This window comes from Rhodnius prolixus, unplaced genomic scaffold (assembly GCF_049639745.1).
Source record: "Rhodnius prolixus isolate KJV_2025 unplaced genomic scaffold, Rpr scaffold_6, whole genome shotgun sequence".
Classification (NCBI taxonomy): Eukaryota; Metazoa; Arthropoda; class Insecta; order Hemiptera; family Reduviidae; genus Rhodnius; species Rhodnius prolixus.
The window spans coordinates 43,370,939-43,390,776 of record NW_027411634.1 but is presented as its reverse complement, the minus strand read 5'-3'; the positions used below and the strand labels follow the sequence as shown (position 1 = coordinate 43,390,776).

The window sequence follows — 19,838 nt, the reverse complement described above, 5'->3', positions numbered from 1 at the left end:
AATTATAAACTATAGTTATTTTGTGCACAGATCTAAAAAGGTAGAAGATATAAAGGGTTAAAAAAATTTTGGGTCATGGAATTCTGTAAAATTATGGCCGTTCTATATCTCCCACTGTGAACCACGTATTGGTATGGAATTTTTTTCTCTTATACACTTTGTTTTTCTCAATTAAAAACTATAGGTATTTTGTGCACAGATCTATAAATGTAGAAGATATAAAGGGTTGAAAATTTTTTGGGTCATAAAATTCTATAAAATTATGGCCGTTCTATATCTCCCACTGTGAACCACATATTGGTATGGAATTTTGTTCTCTTATACACTTTGTTTTCCTCAAAAATAAACTATAGGTATTTTGTGCACAGATCTATAAATGTAGAAGATATAAAGGGTTGAAAATTTTTTGGGTCATGAAATTCTATAAAATTATGGCCGTTCTATATCTCCCACTGTGAACCACGTATTGGTATGGAATTTTGTTCTCTTATACACTTTGTTTTCCTCAATAATAAACTATAGGTATTTTGTGCACAGATCTATAAATGTAGAAGATATAAAGGGTTGAAAATTTTTTGGGTCATGAAATTCTGTAAAATTATGGCCGTTCTTTATCTCCCACTGTGAACCACGTATTGGTATGGAATTTTGTTCTCTTATACACTTTGAATTTCTGAATAATAAACTATAGTTATTTAGTGCACAGATCTAAAAAGGTAGAAAATATAAAGGGTTGAAAATTTTTTGGGTCATGAAATTCTGTAAAATTATGGCCGTTCTTTATCTCCCACTGTGAACCACGTATTGGTATGGAATTTTTTTCTCTTATACACTTTGTTTTTCTCAATAATAAACTATAGTTATTTTGTGCACAGATCTATAAATGTAGAAGATATAAAGGGTTGAAAATTTTTTGGTTCATGAAATTCTGTAACATTATGGCCGTTCTATATCTCCCACTGTGAACCACGTATAGGTATGAAATTTTGTTCTCTTACACACTTTGTTTTCCTCAATAATAAACTATAGTTATTTTGTGCACAGATCTATAAATGTAGAAGATATAAAGGGTTGAAAATTTTTTGGGTCATGAAATTCTGTAAAATTAAGGCCGTTCTTTATCTCCCACTGTGAACCACGTATTGGTATGGAATTTTTTTCTCTTATACACTTTGTTTTTCTCAATTAAAAACTATAGTTATTTTGTGCACAGATCTAAAAAGGTAGAAGATATAAAGGGTTGAAAATTTTTTAGGTCATGAAATTCTGTAAAATTATGGCCGTTCTATATCTCCCACTGTGAACCACGTATTGGTATGGAATTTTTTTCTGTTATACACTTTGTTTTTCTCAATTAAAAACTATAGTTATTTTGTGCACAGATCTATAAATGTAAAAGATAGAAAGGGTTGAAAATTTTTTAGGTCATGAAATTCTGTAAAATTATGGCCGTTCTATATCTCCCACTGTGAACCACGTATTGGATGGAATTTTGTTCTCTTATACACTTTGAATTTCTGAATAATAAACTATAGTTATTTAGTGCACAGATCTAAAAAGGTAGAAGATATAAAAAGTTGAAAATTTTTTGGGTCATGAAATTCTGTAAAATTATGGCCGTTCTATATCTCCCACTGTAAACCACGTATTGGTATGGAATTTTTTACTCTTATACACTTTGTTTTTCTCAATTAAAAACTATAGTTATTTTGTGCACAGATCTATAAGTGTAGAAGATATAAAGGGTTAAAAAAATTTTGGGTCATGAAATTCTGTAAAATTATGGCCGTTCTATATCTCCCACTGTGAACCACGTATTGGTATGGAATTTTTTTCTCTTATACACTTTGTTTTTCTCAATTAAAAACTATAATTATTTTGTGCACAGATCTATAAATGTAAAAGATAGAAAGGGTTGAAAATTTTTTAGGTCATGAAATTCTGTAAAATTATGGCCGTTCTATATCTCCCACTGTGAACCACGTATTGGATGGAATTTTGTTCTCTTATACACTTTGAATTTCTGAATAATAAACTATAGTTATTTAGTGCACAGATCTAAAAAGGTAGAAAATATAAAGGGTTGAAAATTTTTTGGGTCATGAAATTCTGTAAAATTATGGCCGTTCTTTATCTCCCACTGTGAACCACGTATTGGTATGGAATTTTTTTCTCTTATACACTTTGTTTTTCTCAATTAAAAACTATAGTTATTTTGTGCACAGATCTATAAATGTAGAAGATATAAAGGGTTGAAAATTTTTTGGGTCATGAAATTCTATAAAATCATGGCCGTTCTATATCTCCCACTGTGAACCACGTATTGGTATGGAATTTTGTTCTCTTATACACTTTGTTTTCCTCAATAATAAACTATAGGTATTTTGTGCACAGACCTATAAATGTAGAAGATATAAAGGGTTGAAAATTTTTTGGGTTATGAAATTCTGTAAAATTATGGCCGTTCTTTATCTCCCACTGTGAACCACGTATTGGTATGGAATTTTTTTCTCTTATACACTTTGTTTTTCTCAATTAAAAACTATAGGTATTTTGTGCACAGATCTATAAATGTAGAAGATATAAAGGGTTGAAAATTTTTTGGGTCATGAAATTCTATAAAATTATGGCCGTTCTATATCTCCCACTGTGAACCACGTATTGGTATGGAATTTTGTTCTCTTATACACTTTGTTTTCCTCAATAATAAACTATAGGTATTTTGTGCACAGATCTATAAATGTAGAAGATATAAAGGGTTGAAAATTTTTTGGGTCATGAAATTCTGTAAAATTATGGCCGTTCTTTATCTCCCACTGTGAACCACGTATTGGTATGGAATTTTGTTCTCTTATACACTTTGTTTTTCTCAATTAAAAACTATAGGTATTTTGTGCACAGATCTATAAATGTAGAAGATATAAAGGGTTGAAAATTTTTTGGGTCATGAAATTCTGTAAAATTATGGCCGTTCTATATCTCCCACTGTGAACCACGTATTGGTATGGAATTTTTTCACTTATACACTTTGTTTTTCTCATATATAAACTATAGGTATTTTGTGCACTGATCTATAAATGTAGAAGATATAAAGGGTTGAAAATTTTTTGGGTCATGAAATTCTGTAAAATTATGGCCGTTCTATATCTCCCACTGTGAACCACGTATAGGTATGGAATTTTGTTCTCTTATACACTTTGTTTTCCTCAATAATAAACTATAGTTATTTTGTGCACAGATCTATAAATGTAGAAGATATAAGGGGTTGAAATTTTTTTGGGTCATGAAATTCTATAAAATTATGGCCGTTCTATATCTCCCACTGTGAACCACGTATTGGTATAGAATTTTGTTCTCTTATACACTTTGTTTTCCTCAATAATAAACTATAGGTATTTTGTGCACAGATCTATAAATGTAGAAGATAGAAAGGGTTGAAAATTTTTTAGGTCATGAAATTCTGTAAAATTATGGCCGTTCTATATCTCCCACTGTGAACCACGTATTGGATGGAATTTTGTTTTCTTATACACTTTGAATTTCTGAATAATAAACTATAGTTATTTAGTGCACAGATCTAAAAAGGTAGAAAATATAAAGGGTTGAAAATTTTTTGGGTCATGAAATTCTGTAAAATTATGGCCGTTCTTTATCTCCCACTGTGAACCACGTATTGGTATGGAATTTTTTTCTCTTATACACTTTGTTTTTCTCAATTAAAAACTATAGGTATTTTGTGCACAGATCTATAAATGTAGAAGATATAAAGGGTTGAAAATTTTTTGGGTCATGAAATTCTATAAAATTATGGCCGTTCTATATCTCCCACTGTGAACCACGTATTGGTATGGAATTTTGTTCTCTTATACACTTTGTTTTCCTCAATAATAAACTATAGGTATTTTGTGCACAGATCTATAAATGTAGAAGATATAAAGGGTTGAAAATTTTTTGGGTCATGAAATTCTGTAAAATTATGGCCGTTCTTTATCTCCCACTGTGAACCACGTATTGGTATGGAAATTTTTTCTCTTATACACTTTGTTTTTCTCAATTAAAAACTATAGGTATTTTGTGCACAGATCTATAAATGTAGAAGATATAAAGGGTTGAAAATTTTTTGGGTCATGAAATTCTGTAAAATTATGGCCGTTCTATATCTCCCACAGTGAACCACGTATTGGTATGGAATTTTTTCACTTATACACTTTGTTTTTCTCATATATAAACTATAAGTATTTTGCGCACTGATCTATAAATGTAGAAGATATAAAGGGTTGAAAATTTTTTGGGTCATGAAATTCTGTAAAATTATAGCCGTTCTATATCTCCCACTGTGAACCACGTATAGGTATGGAATTTTGTTCTCTTATACACTTTGTTTTCCTCAATAATAAACTATAGTTATTTTGTGCACAGATCTATAAATGTAGAAGATATAATGGGTTGAAAATTTTTTGGGTCATGAAATTCTATAAAATTATGGCCGTTCTATATCTCCCACTGTGAACCACGTATTGGTATGGAATTTTGTTCTCTTATACACTTTGTTTTCCTCAATAATAAACTATAGGTATTTTGTGCACAGATCTATAAATGTAGAAGATAGAAAGGGTTGAAAATTTTTTAGGTCATGAAATTCTGTAAAATTATGGCCGTTCTATATCTCCCACTGTGAACCACGTATAGGTATGGAATTTTGTTCCCTTATACACTTTGTTTTCCTCAATAATAAACTATAGTTATTTTGTGCACAGATCTATAAATGTAGAAGATATAAAGGGTTAAAAAAATTTTGGGTCATGAAATTCTGTAAAATTATGGCCGTTCTATATCTCCCACTGTGAACCACGTATTGGTATGGAATTTTTTACTCTTATACACTTTGTTTTTCTCAATTAAAAACTATAGTTATTTTGTGCACAGATCTATAAATGTAGAAGATATAAAGGGTTAAAAAAATTTTGGGTCATGAAATTCTGTAAAATTATGGCCGTTCTATATCTCCCACTGTGAACCACGTATTGGTATGGAATTTTTTTCTCTTATACACTTTGTTTTTCTCAATTAAAAACTATAATTATTTTGTGCACAGATCTATAAATGTAAAAGATATAAAGGGTTGAAAATTTTTTAGGTCATGAAATTCTGTAAAATTATGGCCGTTCTATATCTCCCACTGTGAACCACGTATTGGATGGAATTTTGTTCTCTTATACACTTGGAATTTCTGAATAATAAACTATAGTTATTTAGTGCACAGATCTAAAAAGGTAGAAAATATAAAGGGTTGAAAATTTTTTGGGTCAGGAAATTCTGTAAAATTATGGCCGTTCTTTATCTCCCACTGTGAACCACGTATTGGTATGGAATTTTTTTCTCTTATACACTTTGTTTTTCTCAATTAAAAACTATAGGTATTTTGTGCACAGATCTATAAATGTAGAAGATATAAAGGGTTGAAAATTTTTTGGGTCATAAAATTCTATAAAATTATGGCCGTTCTATATCTCCCACTGTGAACCACGTATTGGTATGGAATTTTGTTCTCTTATACACTTTGTTTTCCTCAATAATAAACTATAGGTATTTTGTGCACAGATCTATAAATGTAGAAGATATAAAGGGTTGAAAATTTTTTGGGTCATGAAATTCTGTAAAATTATGGCCGTTCTTTATCTCCCACTGTGAACCACGTATTGGTATGGAATTTTTTTCCCTTATACACTTTGTTTTTCTCAATTAAAAACTATAGGTATTTTGTGCACAGATCTATAAATGTAGAAGATATAAAGGGTTGAAAATTTTTTGGGTCATGAAATTCTATAAAATTATGGCCGTTCTATATCTCCCACTGTGAACCACGTATTGGTATGGAATTTTGTTCTCTTATACACTTTGTTTTCCTCAATAATAAACTATAGGTATTTTGTGCACAGATCTATAAATGTAGAAGATATAAAGGGTTGAAAATTTTTTGGGTCATGAAATTCTGTAAAATTATGGCCGTTCTTTATCTCCCACTGTGAACCACGTATTGGTATGGAATTTTGTTCTCTTATACACTTTGTTTTTCTCAATTAAAAACTATAGGTATTTTGTGCACAGATCTATAAATGTAGAAGATATAAAGGGTTGAAAATTTTTTGGGTCATGAAATTCTGTAAAATTATGGCCGTTCTATATCTCCCACTGTGAACCACGTATTGGTATGGAATTTTTTCACTTATACACTTTGTTTTTCTCATATATAAACTATAGGTATTTTGTGCACTGATCTATAAATGTAGAAGATATAAAGGGTTGAAAATTTTTTAGTTCATGAAATTCTGTAAAATTATGGCCGTTCTATATCGCCCACTGTGAACCACGTATAGGTATGGAATTTTGTTCTCTTATACACTTTGTTTTCCTCAATAATAAACTATAGTTATTTTGTGCACAGATCTATAAATGTAGAAGATAGAAAGGGTTGAAAATTTTTTAGGTCATGAAATTCTGTAAAATTATGGCCGTTCTATATCTCCCACTGTGAACCACGTATAGGTATGGAATTTTGTTCCCTTATACACTTTGTTTTCCTCAATAATAAACTATAGTTATTTTGTGCACAGATCTATAAATGTAGAAGATATAAAGGGTTAAAAAAATTTTGGGTCATGAAATTCTGTAAAATTATGGCCGTTCTATATCTCCCACTGTGAACCACGTATTGGTATGGAATTTTTTACTCTTATACACTTTGTTTTTCTCAATTAAAAACTATAGTTATTTTGTGCACAGATCTATAAATGTAGAAGATATAAAGGGTTAAAAAAATTTTGGGTCATGAAATTCTGTAAAATTATGGCCGTTCTATATCTCCCACTGTGAACCACGTATTGGTATGGAATTTTTTTCTCTTATACACTTTGAATTTCTGAATAATAAACTATAGTTATTTAGTGCACAGATCTAAAAAGGTAGAAAATATAAAGGGTTGAAAATTTTTTGGGTCATGAAATTCTGTAAAATTATGGCCGTTCTTTATCTCCCACTGTGAACCACGTATTGGTATGGAATTTTTTTCTCTTATACACTTTGTTTTTCTCAATTAAAAACTATAGGTATTTTGTGCACAGATCTATAAATGTAGAAGATATAAAGGGTTGAAAATTTTTTGGGTCATGAAATTCTATAAAATTATGGCCGTTCTATATCTTCCACTGTGAACCACGTATTGGTATGGAATTTTGTTCTCTTATACACTTTGTTTTCCTCAATAATAAACTATAGGTATTTTGTGCACAGATCTATAAATGTAGAAGATATAAAGGGTTGAAAATTTTTTGGGTCATGAAATTCTGTAAAATTATGGCCGTTCTTTATCTCCCACTGTGAACCACGTATTGGTATGGAATTTTTTTCTCTTATACACTTTGTTTTTCTCAATTAAAAACTATAGGTATTTTGTGCACAGATCTATAAATGTAGAAGATATAAAGGGTTGAAAATTTTTTGGGTCATGAAATTCTATAAAATTATGGCCGTTCTATATCTCCCACTGTGAACCACGTATTGGTATGGAATTTTGTTCTCTTATACACTTTGTTTTCCTCAATAATAAACTATAGGTATTTTGTGCACGGATCTATAAATGTAGAAGATATAAAGGGTTGAAAATTTTTTGGGTCATGAAATTCTGTAAAATTATGGCCGTTCTTTATCTCCCACTGTGAACCACGTATTGGTATGGAATTTTGTTCTCTTATACACTTTGTTTTTCTCAATTAAAAACTATAGGTATTTTGTGCACAGATCTATAAATGTAGAAGATATAAAGGGTTGAAAATTTTTTGGGTCATGAAATTCTGTAAAATTATGGCCGTTCTATATCTCCCACTGTGAACCACGTATTGGTATGGAATTTTTTCACTTATACACTTTGTTTTTCTCATATATAAACTATAGGTATTTTGTGCACTGATCTATAAATGTAGAAGATGTAAAGGGTTGAAAATTTTTTGGGTCATGAAATTCTGTAAAATTATGGCCGTTCTATATCTCCCACTGTGAACCACGTATTGGTAAATTTCGGTTTAATTCAATTGTTTTGTAATTGATTAAATTTTTGCCCAACTCTGGATTTCGATCGTCAGGGCGTGCATTTTACTTACTGAACATGTTTGCTATGTGAATTATGATTTTGCAAGTTATTGAAATCCATCGTTGCGGATACAACCAGATATTTTGTAATAATCAATAATTTTTTGTTGTCATTCTTTTATATTTAGCCTGTTTATTTAAAATAGAAATTAATAATTGCAACGTATACAATAATAATTGCCAAACTCCATTTTTGTATAGGACAAAAAGTGTAGGAAACGGAATAAAATTATTGCTATTATCAGTAAGTAACAAAGAGCAAGCAGCAGGTTGTATTTTAGAATTTTCTCTAACCTGGTGTGCCCGCACGAAGTGATACAGGCTCATCTTGTGGTAAATCAGATGAATATGCATCAAAGAAGCTGGGGAAATCAGTAGAAATAGAAAAGTGTGAACTTGAAGAAGGCAGTTCGGAGCTTGAACTCAAATCAGTGGACCCTTTCTGTTTGGCTGAACTAGATACAGCTTCTTCAGTCATCGTATCCTTAAATAAAGGAGGAACAGATGGAGAAACCGCATCTATGTCTTCAGAGAAATCACCTGAACCTTCCAATTCATCTGTTAATTTGATAATCCCCTACAAATAACTTTCGTATTATTAAGTCTAAAATTGAAATGTCATAACACATTTACGGATCTTGAATATAATTACCTCAGTAATAGAGTACATTTTTTCAGGAGAGTCTGTTACTTCATCTGAATAATCATAATCTTCATCATAATCACATTCCTCCGAGCTTTCTTCTGTTATTACTTGTGACGGTTCAACCGGCATCAATTCATCTGTTGCAATTAAATTTTTTAATGAAATTTTGAAATAATCAATTTAAAAGGATGTACGGGACTAATAGAGCTTCAGGTACCTTCTCCGCAAGGCTGCTTATTACAGTTGTCCAAGCTGAACAGAATAGTGCCTTCATCGCAGTTACTCGTGTCCACTGTCTTATTGTTCTTAACGCATACTACCTTACGCGTCCTTATGCCACCGCCACATGGCTTGTCACACTGTTAAATAAGTCTGTATTAATATAAGGTCCGTCAACATCTGAGGTAATTGGCGCCCGGAACTTTTTTTCAGTGCACTACCGGGCCTCCTTACAGTGTTCGTTTGTTACATCACCGGACAGTGAGCTGTAAGAAGTTCCTAGGAAGAAAAAATCCGAGGGTCAGCAGTTGGATTCGAACCCGGGATCTCCGCGTGGGAATGCAATAAGCTAACCGCAAAGCTAATCCCTTCCGAAAAATGTCTGTATTATACGACTTTACACCAATAGGAGATCTGTTTAATGATATTAAGTCATCATGTGTAAAGCTCTAATTTATTCATAAAAAGGCGCTTCAGACATTTCCAGGTTAATTTTCTATCTGTAAAAAAAAAAGTGAATAAAATTGCTCATAGCAGAGTATTGTACAGAGGTGACAATTCAGATATTAACGATCCAACAATTAATTTAATTCAAAAATCCTAAATGTTTTCAATAATATTTCCGTTTTTCTCTAATTAGTTGTATGAACTGTTTGTACAAACGTTTCGTTGATTTTACATTTGTTCATTTGATATTAATTACTTGACATTATTATTCAACAAAAGTAGTGGCCAAAGTTAGAATTTTATTACCATTTAACTTCCTCTACTTGTAAAAACATTCTTTTTCACACAACCTATTTACCTATTTACGATTTAAAAATTGTGAATGAGCAGAAAGGCATTAAGGACAGACCGTGGAGTAAGGGCCGGCGAACCATTCGCCCTTGCATTCCTCTTCTATAGAGCATTCCTTTTCGGTCTCGTATTTGAGTGCAGAGTCACAGTTGGAGTCATCTACTTTGGTCATTACATCATTCTCAAAAGTAACACACAAAACTCTTCTAGTCATGATTCCGGTGCCGCACTTTGCTGAACACTAACATAAACACAAATATACTAATTAGATAAGATGAATAAATGTAGAAATATAGGTATTTATTTAATATATATTACTTATATGGGCAAAACATACTGCACTCCATTGTGATGCGAACCACTGACTAGCACATGGTACATACGTACACTGCCTGACTGTGGCTGGCCTTCGATACCCATGGCACATGTCATCAGGAAAAGCAACTCCTTTTTGGTTTGCACAATACACATGTCGGGTTTCTGAAGAAATGCCACACTTGTCGTCACACTGTAACACAAAAATATTGTAACATGACTCCTTCTCTTCAGGAAAATTCAGAAAAATGATAAATGTAATGATGGCAGAATTACACGAAGGTTGGACATAAGATTAGTTTAGATACTATGGGGTCTGGCCACTCCGGTAGAAGTATTGAGGCGAGAAAAACTTGAAGGCATCAGTTTTTCTTCTCTCAACCAAACTACAAAAATCAATATAACCATTTCTTTTTGTGCTTGTAAAACCCTACAAAGACACTCTTACAGAGGTTTCTTCAGTGTGAGGGCAGGAAGGACATTCTATTGGTAGCCCAGCCTGGTTGGAAAAATTCCACATTAATTTAGGGCAATAATGAACTTTTTCGTCTGGCACTGGTTTCTACCCACTTATTCCATTTTTAATATAATAAAGTTCAAAATAAAGTAATTGTTTCTGTTGAAATATTATGCGCAATTATTAGTTAAAGAAAGTTAAAAAAAAAGAAGAAACTGTGCCAAGTATTATTTTAATTTTATTTTGCAATATTATACAAACGTCTAATTTTGTATACTATGGTAAGCATACCTCTATAATGTTTTGAATAAACTAAATTATATCTTTTCTATTCTATTCTCATTTAGAATATTAGCGCAATTGATGGGATCTCTTGCTGAAAATATTTGTTTTATTTCAATTAATACGACTTTATTGATCTGAACTTTAAAAAAGTTTAGAATCAATAGTTCAACCTCTAAAATTATGTGTGGCACATTTAAACAGTTTTTACCAATAAAAATACAGCAGAATCAGTCTTAATGCTTTGATTTCTTATTTAATATAAGAGACTGCTTAAGAGTACAATATAAGGGAACAAATGAAATTAATTTGTTGGTAAACATTTTTTATCATCGTCCGAGCTGATAGATAAGTTTAGCAGCTTACTTCAGATAGGAAAAATGTAAGACTGAAAATGTGGTTAGCTTCACAGTGCTAGATAATTTTGCTGATTTTATACGTTGCAACACGCATGTTTTTTGCATCCCTGAACGGTTTTGAGCTTTTATCCATTACCGACAATTAAGCAATCAGTTTGGTGTAAAGAATTCGAATTCAACTGTAGTTCCGTCTACGAATAAAACAAAAAACACGCGTGCTACGGATAAAATAAGGAAATTAAAGAATTTTCTTAATAAAATAAAATCTTAAGAAATAAACATTATCGATGAGGAACAAAAACGGTAAATAAATTAATTGTGCAAAGGAGTTTTTATATAAAAATAATGGATATACCCCAGACCACTGGCTTGTGACCCAATCGAGACCTTCACATGGCCGTAAGTTGCAGGGCTTTTCCGATTCAGGCTGTTCTTCGTCGTGACATTCAGAGTACTCTAGCAGTTCTATTCGTCCATCCACTTTCCGGTAGCAGTGCAGTTCTCTGCGCTGTTTGCCCTCTCCGCACAATTTGTCACACTAACATTTAACATTGTTTGTTAAATAATCATTGACAGTAGACTGAATGTACAGACAAACAAAATATACTTACAGGTTTCCAAGGCCCTGCATGCCAAGTTGGACATAGATCAGGCTCCAAACAGGTTCTTGTAGTTTCTGGTTTTTCTTGTACTTCTGAACATTTCCAGTCGCTAGTTTTCACAAGCTGTCCACTGCCGATCAGTTGTTCACAATAAACCTACATAAAATTTTATTAACAATGTAAACATAATTTTAAACTAATAATGTATTCTTCATCTGGATTTATTGTTACCAGTCTAGTCTGAGTACTGTTGGGACCACAAGGTGATGAACAAGGTTCGAACTCTCCAACGATCCATTGCGCCGGGCAATCTTCTCCACCGCATTTTCTTGAAGCACTTGGTTTTAGAGTAAGGTCACACAGATTTTCTGTAACCTCTAAATTATTTTCTAGTGATTTACACCATATTTGCCGATTCTGTATTCCTAGAGCGAAACACAAAACTTAGTTATGTTCGGGCTGAAGGTTATGAAGAATGAACACATAAAACCTTAATGACCTAGATATATTTTATATTTAATGATTCAAGAGTCGGAAGAAGTCTGTTCAATGTGATCTTCATATTGGAAAATAATTTTGTTTTAAATCTGTTACTATCTTGACAACAGATATATTGAAGTACTTACATTATTTGTGAACACTGCTTTAGACCTTAAGAAATCGTCGCCAATATATAATAAGATTACCAAACAAAGAGGAATGGTGGAAGATCCATTATTCCAAAATGTCCAAATTATTCCAAAGCTGGGAATCCAAGCAGAAGTGAACTCAGCCAGGAATATTAATCCCTAAGAAATACTTAAACCCTAAACACTTAATGTACTGTCTTAAAATATACCAACCTCCGCCGCAACTTGCACTGCATTCGGAGAAATCACTGGAAGCCCATTCATAGCCGGCTGTCCCAGTAACATGGATCGTCTTGGGAAGTGCATAAACGTACTCTATGCCTGGATTAGGCTCCAGAAACAGCAACTATAAAATGATATATTCATTCTGTTAATTTAGACACATTCTGATAAACATTCATCGACGCGAGTTCACAGTTCTTTCAGTGACACATATCAAAAAAGTTACGCATTTTGGATCTATGAAAAATTGGATGAATTGGAAGTTTTGAAAATGTTCATACTACGATGAAGAAATGCAGTGGAAGCTAAAATACGGCTCAAGCTGATAAATTCAGGTGGGGCAGAATAATAATTCGAACTTTAGAAAAACTGTCATTGAAAATGAATCAGTGTAATACCATGCCCAATTATTGAATCAATCTCAACAACGTTTAACATCATCAACAATAATCTTTAAGTTTTCCCAACGTCTAACTGTTAGAAGTTGTAATACACTTCAAATTCAATTGAAAAATAGTGTAATGATAATGCCATTGAGTGAAATGTTAAAAAATGTAATGACATTTCTTTCTGATATCAGGGAGCGGATGTTTATCTAGTGGTTTGTAGAAGCGTGGCTTTGTAAGTGGGAGATTCCTAGTTTGAATCCCGCGTGTGACTACTTTTTATTTTTTAGAAAAATTGTTTATAGTAAAATATGAGCTTCCACCCCCGTCCACGACATCTAATTGGTAGTTAGACGTTAAGCCCCGCCTTTTTTTACTGAGTAGAACTTTGACAGTGTAAGGGATTTGGCGAGTAATCTGGAATACTACACCTTTTTCTAACAAATTCAGATAAGATCTTTGAACAGGCTGCTTAATTCTATGGAGACTTTCTCGAGATCTTACTGATACACTCGTTTTCTCTTACGTCCTAAAACGTCCACTATTCCTGCATTAATGTTTGTTAAGTATCATGGATATCAGATCAATTTTCATATCCTTGATGGAGGAAGATTTATGAAGAAAAGTCATGTCTTTTAAAATAAACTATTTAATGGTAAAGTTGTATCTTCATTTACAAGCTGCCGTGATTTCTGAATGTTCCAGCTACAATGTCATTCGCTGTCCCAATCAGTCGTACTCCGTTTTATAGTTTTGTATGAACTGCGTCATCATTACACGTATATGAGGTGAATATATTGAATTTTATATCACTTATCAATTAATTATTCTTATTTGTATCGCTTGATTGTATGACCATATAAAGGCCATTTGGCCTTCTATCAACATTATTAAAATAAAAGAAAACAGAGATCTTTCTATGACCTACTCCATAACCACAATATAAAGTTGGCTTTGAAATAAAATTTAGTAACATTAATACTGCACTTGTACTTACCACAATCAACAAAGGTTCATTTGTAGGACCCAAAGCTGTTATACTCTCCGGGGTGTTGAATGAAAATGTTTTCCTCTGATAATGAAATACTGTCCCAGCAATTCTGAGGCTGCGCGGAAAGTCGATTCTCCAGCCACCATTCAAATAGTATTCATTGGCTTCATTTCGTATTGCTAAATAACACAAATGTTTTCTGTTTTTATAGATACAGACTCTCACCTCTATGAATTTGTGCAATTGTGTGTTTGTTGGAAAGAAAAAGAAAGCTGGTTTTGACGGAGTCCCTTTTGAATTTTTTAAAAACAGCACTTTAAACTTCAAAGAATATTAATTAAAATTATATAATTGTATTTTCGAATTTGTAAAAAATCCCCAGTAGTTTCAGTAAAAGTATAACTTACCCGCTACATTAAAAAAGGGATGTTAACTGCGTAGCTAATTACAGAGGTATTTCTTTCATGGATTCGTTGTCAAGTTGTTCGCCGGGTTATATTACTGGCAAAATTAGAACGATGGCTGAACGAAAATAATATCTTCTTTGAAAATCAAACGAGTTTCCGGAAAAGGTACTCAACGATTGACAATATCTTTATTTTAACCGACTTAATTAAATTAATCGCAGCGCAAAAAAAAAAGAATAAACTATTTGAAGATGATGTAAAGTCCAGCGCTTCTCAGTCTAGATTTCATGTGTATTGTGTACAAAGAATTAAAAACTAGTTTAGTTGGTATACACTACATTAACGATATAAACAACACTAGTAAGAAAGTCTGTTTAGTTTTCATTCACATTTTCTCTTTTAAAGAACTGTCTGATTATGTTCATGGTTCTTTATTCGAGTGCTATAGAAGTACTGTAGAAAATTATATTTGTATTTTTGTACTTTATTTTGCACTAAATATTAAAAATAGTAAGGTCAACTTGGCGGACCGACTTCGGTCCATGCCTGAGTGTTTGAATAATTTTTATATTTATTTAATGGTAACTTTTATGTAAATCGAACACTATTATTACAATAGAGCATAATGAAAAAAGGCGAATAACCAAAACAAAATACCATAATTTTAATGGGTACTCACCGAGGTAGTTTCGGGTAGGTCGCTTCTCAGCAATTCTAATATTAGTGGCTCCTCGAGGAATGAACAAAATGTCGTTGTAGCCTGCAAAAAGAAAAGGACATTTTTCTTAAATACAATAAGAAAAAAGAAAAAAAAATGCTGCTACAAATTTAATAAACTTCAGAATCACACCTACATACATACTCCGAGCAATTCTTAAAGGAAGTAATAGAAGGAATTCATTAGTAGCATATATTCTGCTCACCGGATATGTGCGGCTAGCAGAGTAATGGAGGCAGCGTTTGACTAATTTAATGCCACTATTATTGAAAAGAATCATATTAGATTATTAAAAAAAGCTAAACATAATTCTTTACTTTTTTATCAATTTTTATACTTCTCTCTCCGATCATTATGTGATTTCACCATTTTATGAAGCTAAGTTTATTACAAAAGTTAGAGCTGATATAACCTAGGAATATTTCTTAGTGATTATGAAGTTTTTGAAGAAAAATACGACCTTCCACAGTGACAACTTTAAAGAACTTGAGTTCTCCACTGAGGCTGAGAGCCCGGCTCTACTTCCCACTCTGCAATGTGCTTTGTCTGGAGAACCTTACCGCTGGACAGGAAGCGCTGTTCTTACGAATGTAAATTGTGACATCTGGCTTCCTTTGAATAACTCTTAACGATGTATACACCTACCAAGTGGTTGCACCTGGTCAGGTATGAACTATTTTCTGAGCAATGCGCATAATTTTAGAATGTCAGTGATTAACTAATAGTTACAAGAGTAAATTTAAAGATATAATGTATAAAAAATAAATTGAAAGTACCATCACAATAAAAAGTATTACTTTCTCCATTAACAATTCAAATTAATTGTTTTATCAGCTAGCAATTATGTATTTAAATATTATTACTATTAAAAAAGTATGTAGTGTAGCAAAATTTTTGTATGGAGCGATTTCGGCCGAAGCTTACGATTTTTTATAATAATTATGCATCTTTGAATATGCATAATTAAATAAATAAACAAGCAAAAAAGGAAAACTTTCAACTCATTTGAAAGATGATGTCAAGGACGAGACTCCAGAGTACAATGGACACAATGGCGCTTGAGGATAAAACCACTGAATGGAAGGTTCGTATTTGTAGATTACCTGGAACTAGGTTTGAGCCAGTCTGAATGCCAGAATAGATGTTGCAAGTACTGCCGTCGCCTCCGCAAACGCGACACATGTCTTCCCGAGCACTCGATCCCAACAACATGTCACACCCGACCGGCTGAAATCAACCATAAGTTCATATTAAATATCCTCCAGGTGACCAATCTGTTAAATTTAAACATCAAGTACTCTTACCAAACATTTTCCTTCCACGCAAACATCTAAACCTTCTTCCGAACATCTCGTACCATCGTGAACTTGATCTTTATGCCGGTAATAGAATCTTTCACCTCGTGGCATACAGTTCAAAGCGCACTTATTGATAGCCTTGGTGTAGGGTAACCAACTGTTTTTTGTTTTTTTAAAAATGTATAACAGAAATTAATTTTATATTAATGCAATTATGTATGTGAACGCAATATAGCAAACAGAATTAGTCCAAAATTTAATTGTAAAGCACAAACAAGACGTACTCGTAGGTAATGCCCTCAAAAGGTATGTTGTTGTAGGCGGCACACTGTTCAGCTCGGAAATCACTTCCTTCCGGACATTCCTAGTCAAGTGAATAAATCAGTTATCTACAAGTTACAATCATCGCTTTACTAACTAAACACATCGTAATAAAGCATAAATATATGTCTTAAGCAATATAACAATGAGCACCTCAAAATTTGTGGCTTATTTTGTTTAGTGAATTAAAATAAATAATTTTAGGGATAAAATCAAGTTTCAGGCTGGTTTGGTTTATTAATAAAAGCACAAAATATGAATAATAAAAAAAGGAACATAATATGATGTAATAGAAATTTTAAATCTTGCCATTTCAACCCGACTCAGGCTCATTTGCAACGTGTAAATAATTTGTCAATATTGACTGACTAATTTTGATGTATAAAGCACTATTACACTACAGTTCTACAGGAAAACGTTTCGAAAATTTGCAACAGATAATAGAACGATAGCTCTCCAACTTGAGATGCACCTTTCTAAATCAATTCATTTTTACAGGAACGAACTTTAACTGTCAAATAATTAAGAGTTCTAGAAGTTTAAATCGCTCATAAGAATGCGGACTTCGTAAATACAACGACAGAATTAACAAGAATCCTGAATTACTGAACAAAAAGGAACCTGCATCTGTACGATGAACATAAAGTTTTTATGAAGTCTTTTAAAGTTAATGAAAAAAATTAAATAAAGATATAAATAACCTGGATGTTACAAGAGAAGAATCTCCTCGTTCCGCCAACACAACTAGAGTACGGTCTGCAACACAAGATAAACAATTCGTAAAATTACATGCCGGATGGCACATTAGTCAGTCTGCTACAGCGGAAACGCCTAAATCAGGAACTTTCAGGTGTTAGTCTTACTTTAGGTTATGTAAATCTGCGATATTTATCACTGTGGTTGTTAGCAGTGTCATGCAAATTCATATTAGAATTTTAATTTAATTAGGTGTTTACTAACTTACTGGCAAGATCTGGTCTGTGCGGAAACTCCTCCACCACAAGACCTGGAACAAGGACTTGGTGCACTCCAGGGTCCCCACTCGCCACTTTCTGGACTGCCATCATGTTCTATGACATAAACGGAAGGCTCATTCACACCTTGCCGCCGTAAACGACTTCTTTCATGTCTGTAGATCTGAAACAAACACTTCTAGTTAGCGAGTAAATGTTGAATTGGAGTAATTCTTGTGATTATCATTATTTTAATTATGAAATTATTTAGCTTAATTTATATATATATGAATCACATAATCTCATTTAATTGTTCATAAATCATCAGGTCAGAAGACACACCAACATTTGATGTTAATGTAAATCCAATCATATCTGTTAATTAGCTCTCAAGATGGCTTTGTGCGGGTTAAGGAGAATGCATAACATTAGGTAGCAAATTACACCCAACTTTGAATCACATAAACAAACTATAATCTTCAAAATCGGTAAGCTTAAGAGTATAATAAATAAAATACGAATATTAATTATGAACTGCTAAACGTAAATGCGGGCGAACTTGCACATAGCATAACGACCGGAAACTTTCGAATTGGAGTCATTTTTATAGTCACAGTTTTTTATAGACAACTTCTTATTGCCAGCGTGGGCAATTTAAAATATCTGCGGTTTGACCTTAGTCCCAAGTCTAAGCTTGGCGTAAAAACAAAACAAAAAAAAATTACTGAAATTGGTAATAATCTTTCTTACTTTTGGATTAACGAATCAGTCACAAAAAAAGATGAAGTACTATTTCTGGGCAATCTACGGTATTATCAAATTGTACAATAATAAAATGGCTGGACCAAAACAAAGTGAAGGCAATTATTTTTCTGCCAAGGCACATGTGTGGTTAGAAGCAGACACATGTGGCGGGAAGGTCGTGAGGGTCTTCTTGAAAAACTGCAGCTTAGGAAGCGAGAGAAGAAAGATGCTTACATGTGGACAGCAGACCTTTCACTCGAAGCATGTGCAGCAAATTACATATTGATTAGTTCAAATAAACTTCCAATAAAAACATTCACTCATTACCCTTTGTAGATAACCTCACTAGTTTACATGTTCACTATTAAATTGACACCTTTGAAGGTCACAGCTGTTCCTTCAGGTCACACCAATATTAAAAACAATTTTCCTAAGAAAAGGATTTAAACTAAAGTTATAAGCCTACCCAATGCTAAGCCCATGTACAAATGAAACCCTTTGGCATTTTAGAGTCAGTGGGTCTCAGATCAATAAAAGTTATACCTACCAGTAATGTGGAGATTAAGCATCAAAATGTAAAAAAATAAGAACAAGAAAGAAAAAATTAGAAATCCGGAGAAAGAACTTGCGATTTTCATTATTTGCAAACTGGCGAGGAAAAGTTCAGATAGTAGCAGTGTTATCCAGCCGCACTGTGCATACTGTACTTAAAGGAGGGGACGTATTTTTGAAATGATTTTAGCTGGCAAAAAGATTTTCAACAAAAGTTGTAGATGTAACTCTGTCTAGGTAATACGAATTTGGATGTACGTAAATCAAAATGGTAATTGGCGTTTAGCGAAACCCCAATGGTTTGACCCCCTCAAAGAAGTGTATTAACTCAAATTTTTCTCGAAAAATATAACAAAAGTAGTAGATATGCATGAGTTTACAAATTATATTTGCAAAATAGTTAGAACCAATTTCTAGGAAAGCAAGAAATGTTTGAGTAAAGGGCTACCTCCCGAAGAGAGATTTTGGCCTCTAAGTTTAGGTGTGCTGGAATATCATCTGACTATAAATTTTTAGCTTTTTCTAGTTTTTCTTTACACACTCGCACTTTTACACACATTTTTTTACAGAAAACACTTTTCGGTAGCTTCTTTTAAAAAAATCGCTTTTTTAAAAAGTTGAGTGGAAAAATACGGAAGAGGGGACTTGTTCTATGACAGCACTGGAACATTATGAAGAACTGGTTCAAACTATCCACAGCAAGTCTATTGCATAATTCAGCTGTTCCTTCAGCAGACGAAGATCTGAACGTTAGTGACGATTTGCTTCATGTTAAAGTTAAGTACTAAATGAGG

The 19,838-nt window shown here is 32.7% G+C and overlaps 1 protein-coding gene across 4 annotated transcripts in view; it reads right to left on the bottom strand.

Annotated features, from left to right (window-relative positions):
* Ppn (proteoglycan-like sulfated glycoprotein papilin) overlaps positions 1-19,838 on the bottom strand; it is a 94,891-nt gene that overhangs the window by 50,099 nt on the left and 24,954 nt on the right. For all 4 annotated transcript variants that reach the window (XM_074139918.1, XM_074139917.1, XM_074139916.1 and 1 more), the window contains exons 3-18: positions 17,760-17,932; positions 17,497-17,551; positions 16,759-16,838; positions 16,481-16,631; positions 16,280-16,403; positions 15,138-15,218; positions 14,058-14,230; positions 12,666-12,798; positions 12,055-12,248; positions 11,833-11,979; positions 11,577-11,759; positions 10,146-10,316; positions 9,867-10,049; positions 9,009-9,150; positions 8,798-8,928; positions 8,440-8,722 (exon numbers count right to left, since the gene is read on the bottom strand). In XM_074139918.1, the coding sequence (XP_073996019.1) occupies positions 8,440-8,722; positions 8,798-8,928; positions 9,009-9,150; positions 9,867-10,049; positions 10,146-10,316; positions 11,577-11,759; positions 11,833-11,979; positions 12,055-12,248; positions 12,666-12,798; positions 14,058-14,230; positions 15,138-15,218; positions 16,280-16,403; positions 16,481-16,631; positions 16,759-16,838; positions 17,497-17,551; positions 17,760-17,932 (2,404 nt within the window). The remainder of the gene's footprint in view (positions 1-8,439; positions 8,723-8,797; positions 8,929-9,008; positions 9,151-9,866; positions 10,050-10,145; positions 10,317-11,576; positions 11,760-11,832; positions 11,980-12,054; positions 12,249-12,665; positions 12,799-14,057; positions 14,231-15,137; positions 15,219-16,279; positions 16,404-16,480; positions 16,632-16,758; positions 16,839-17,496; positions 17,552-17,759; positions 17,933-19,838) is intronic.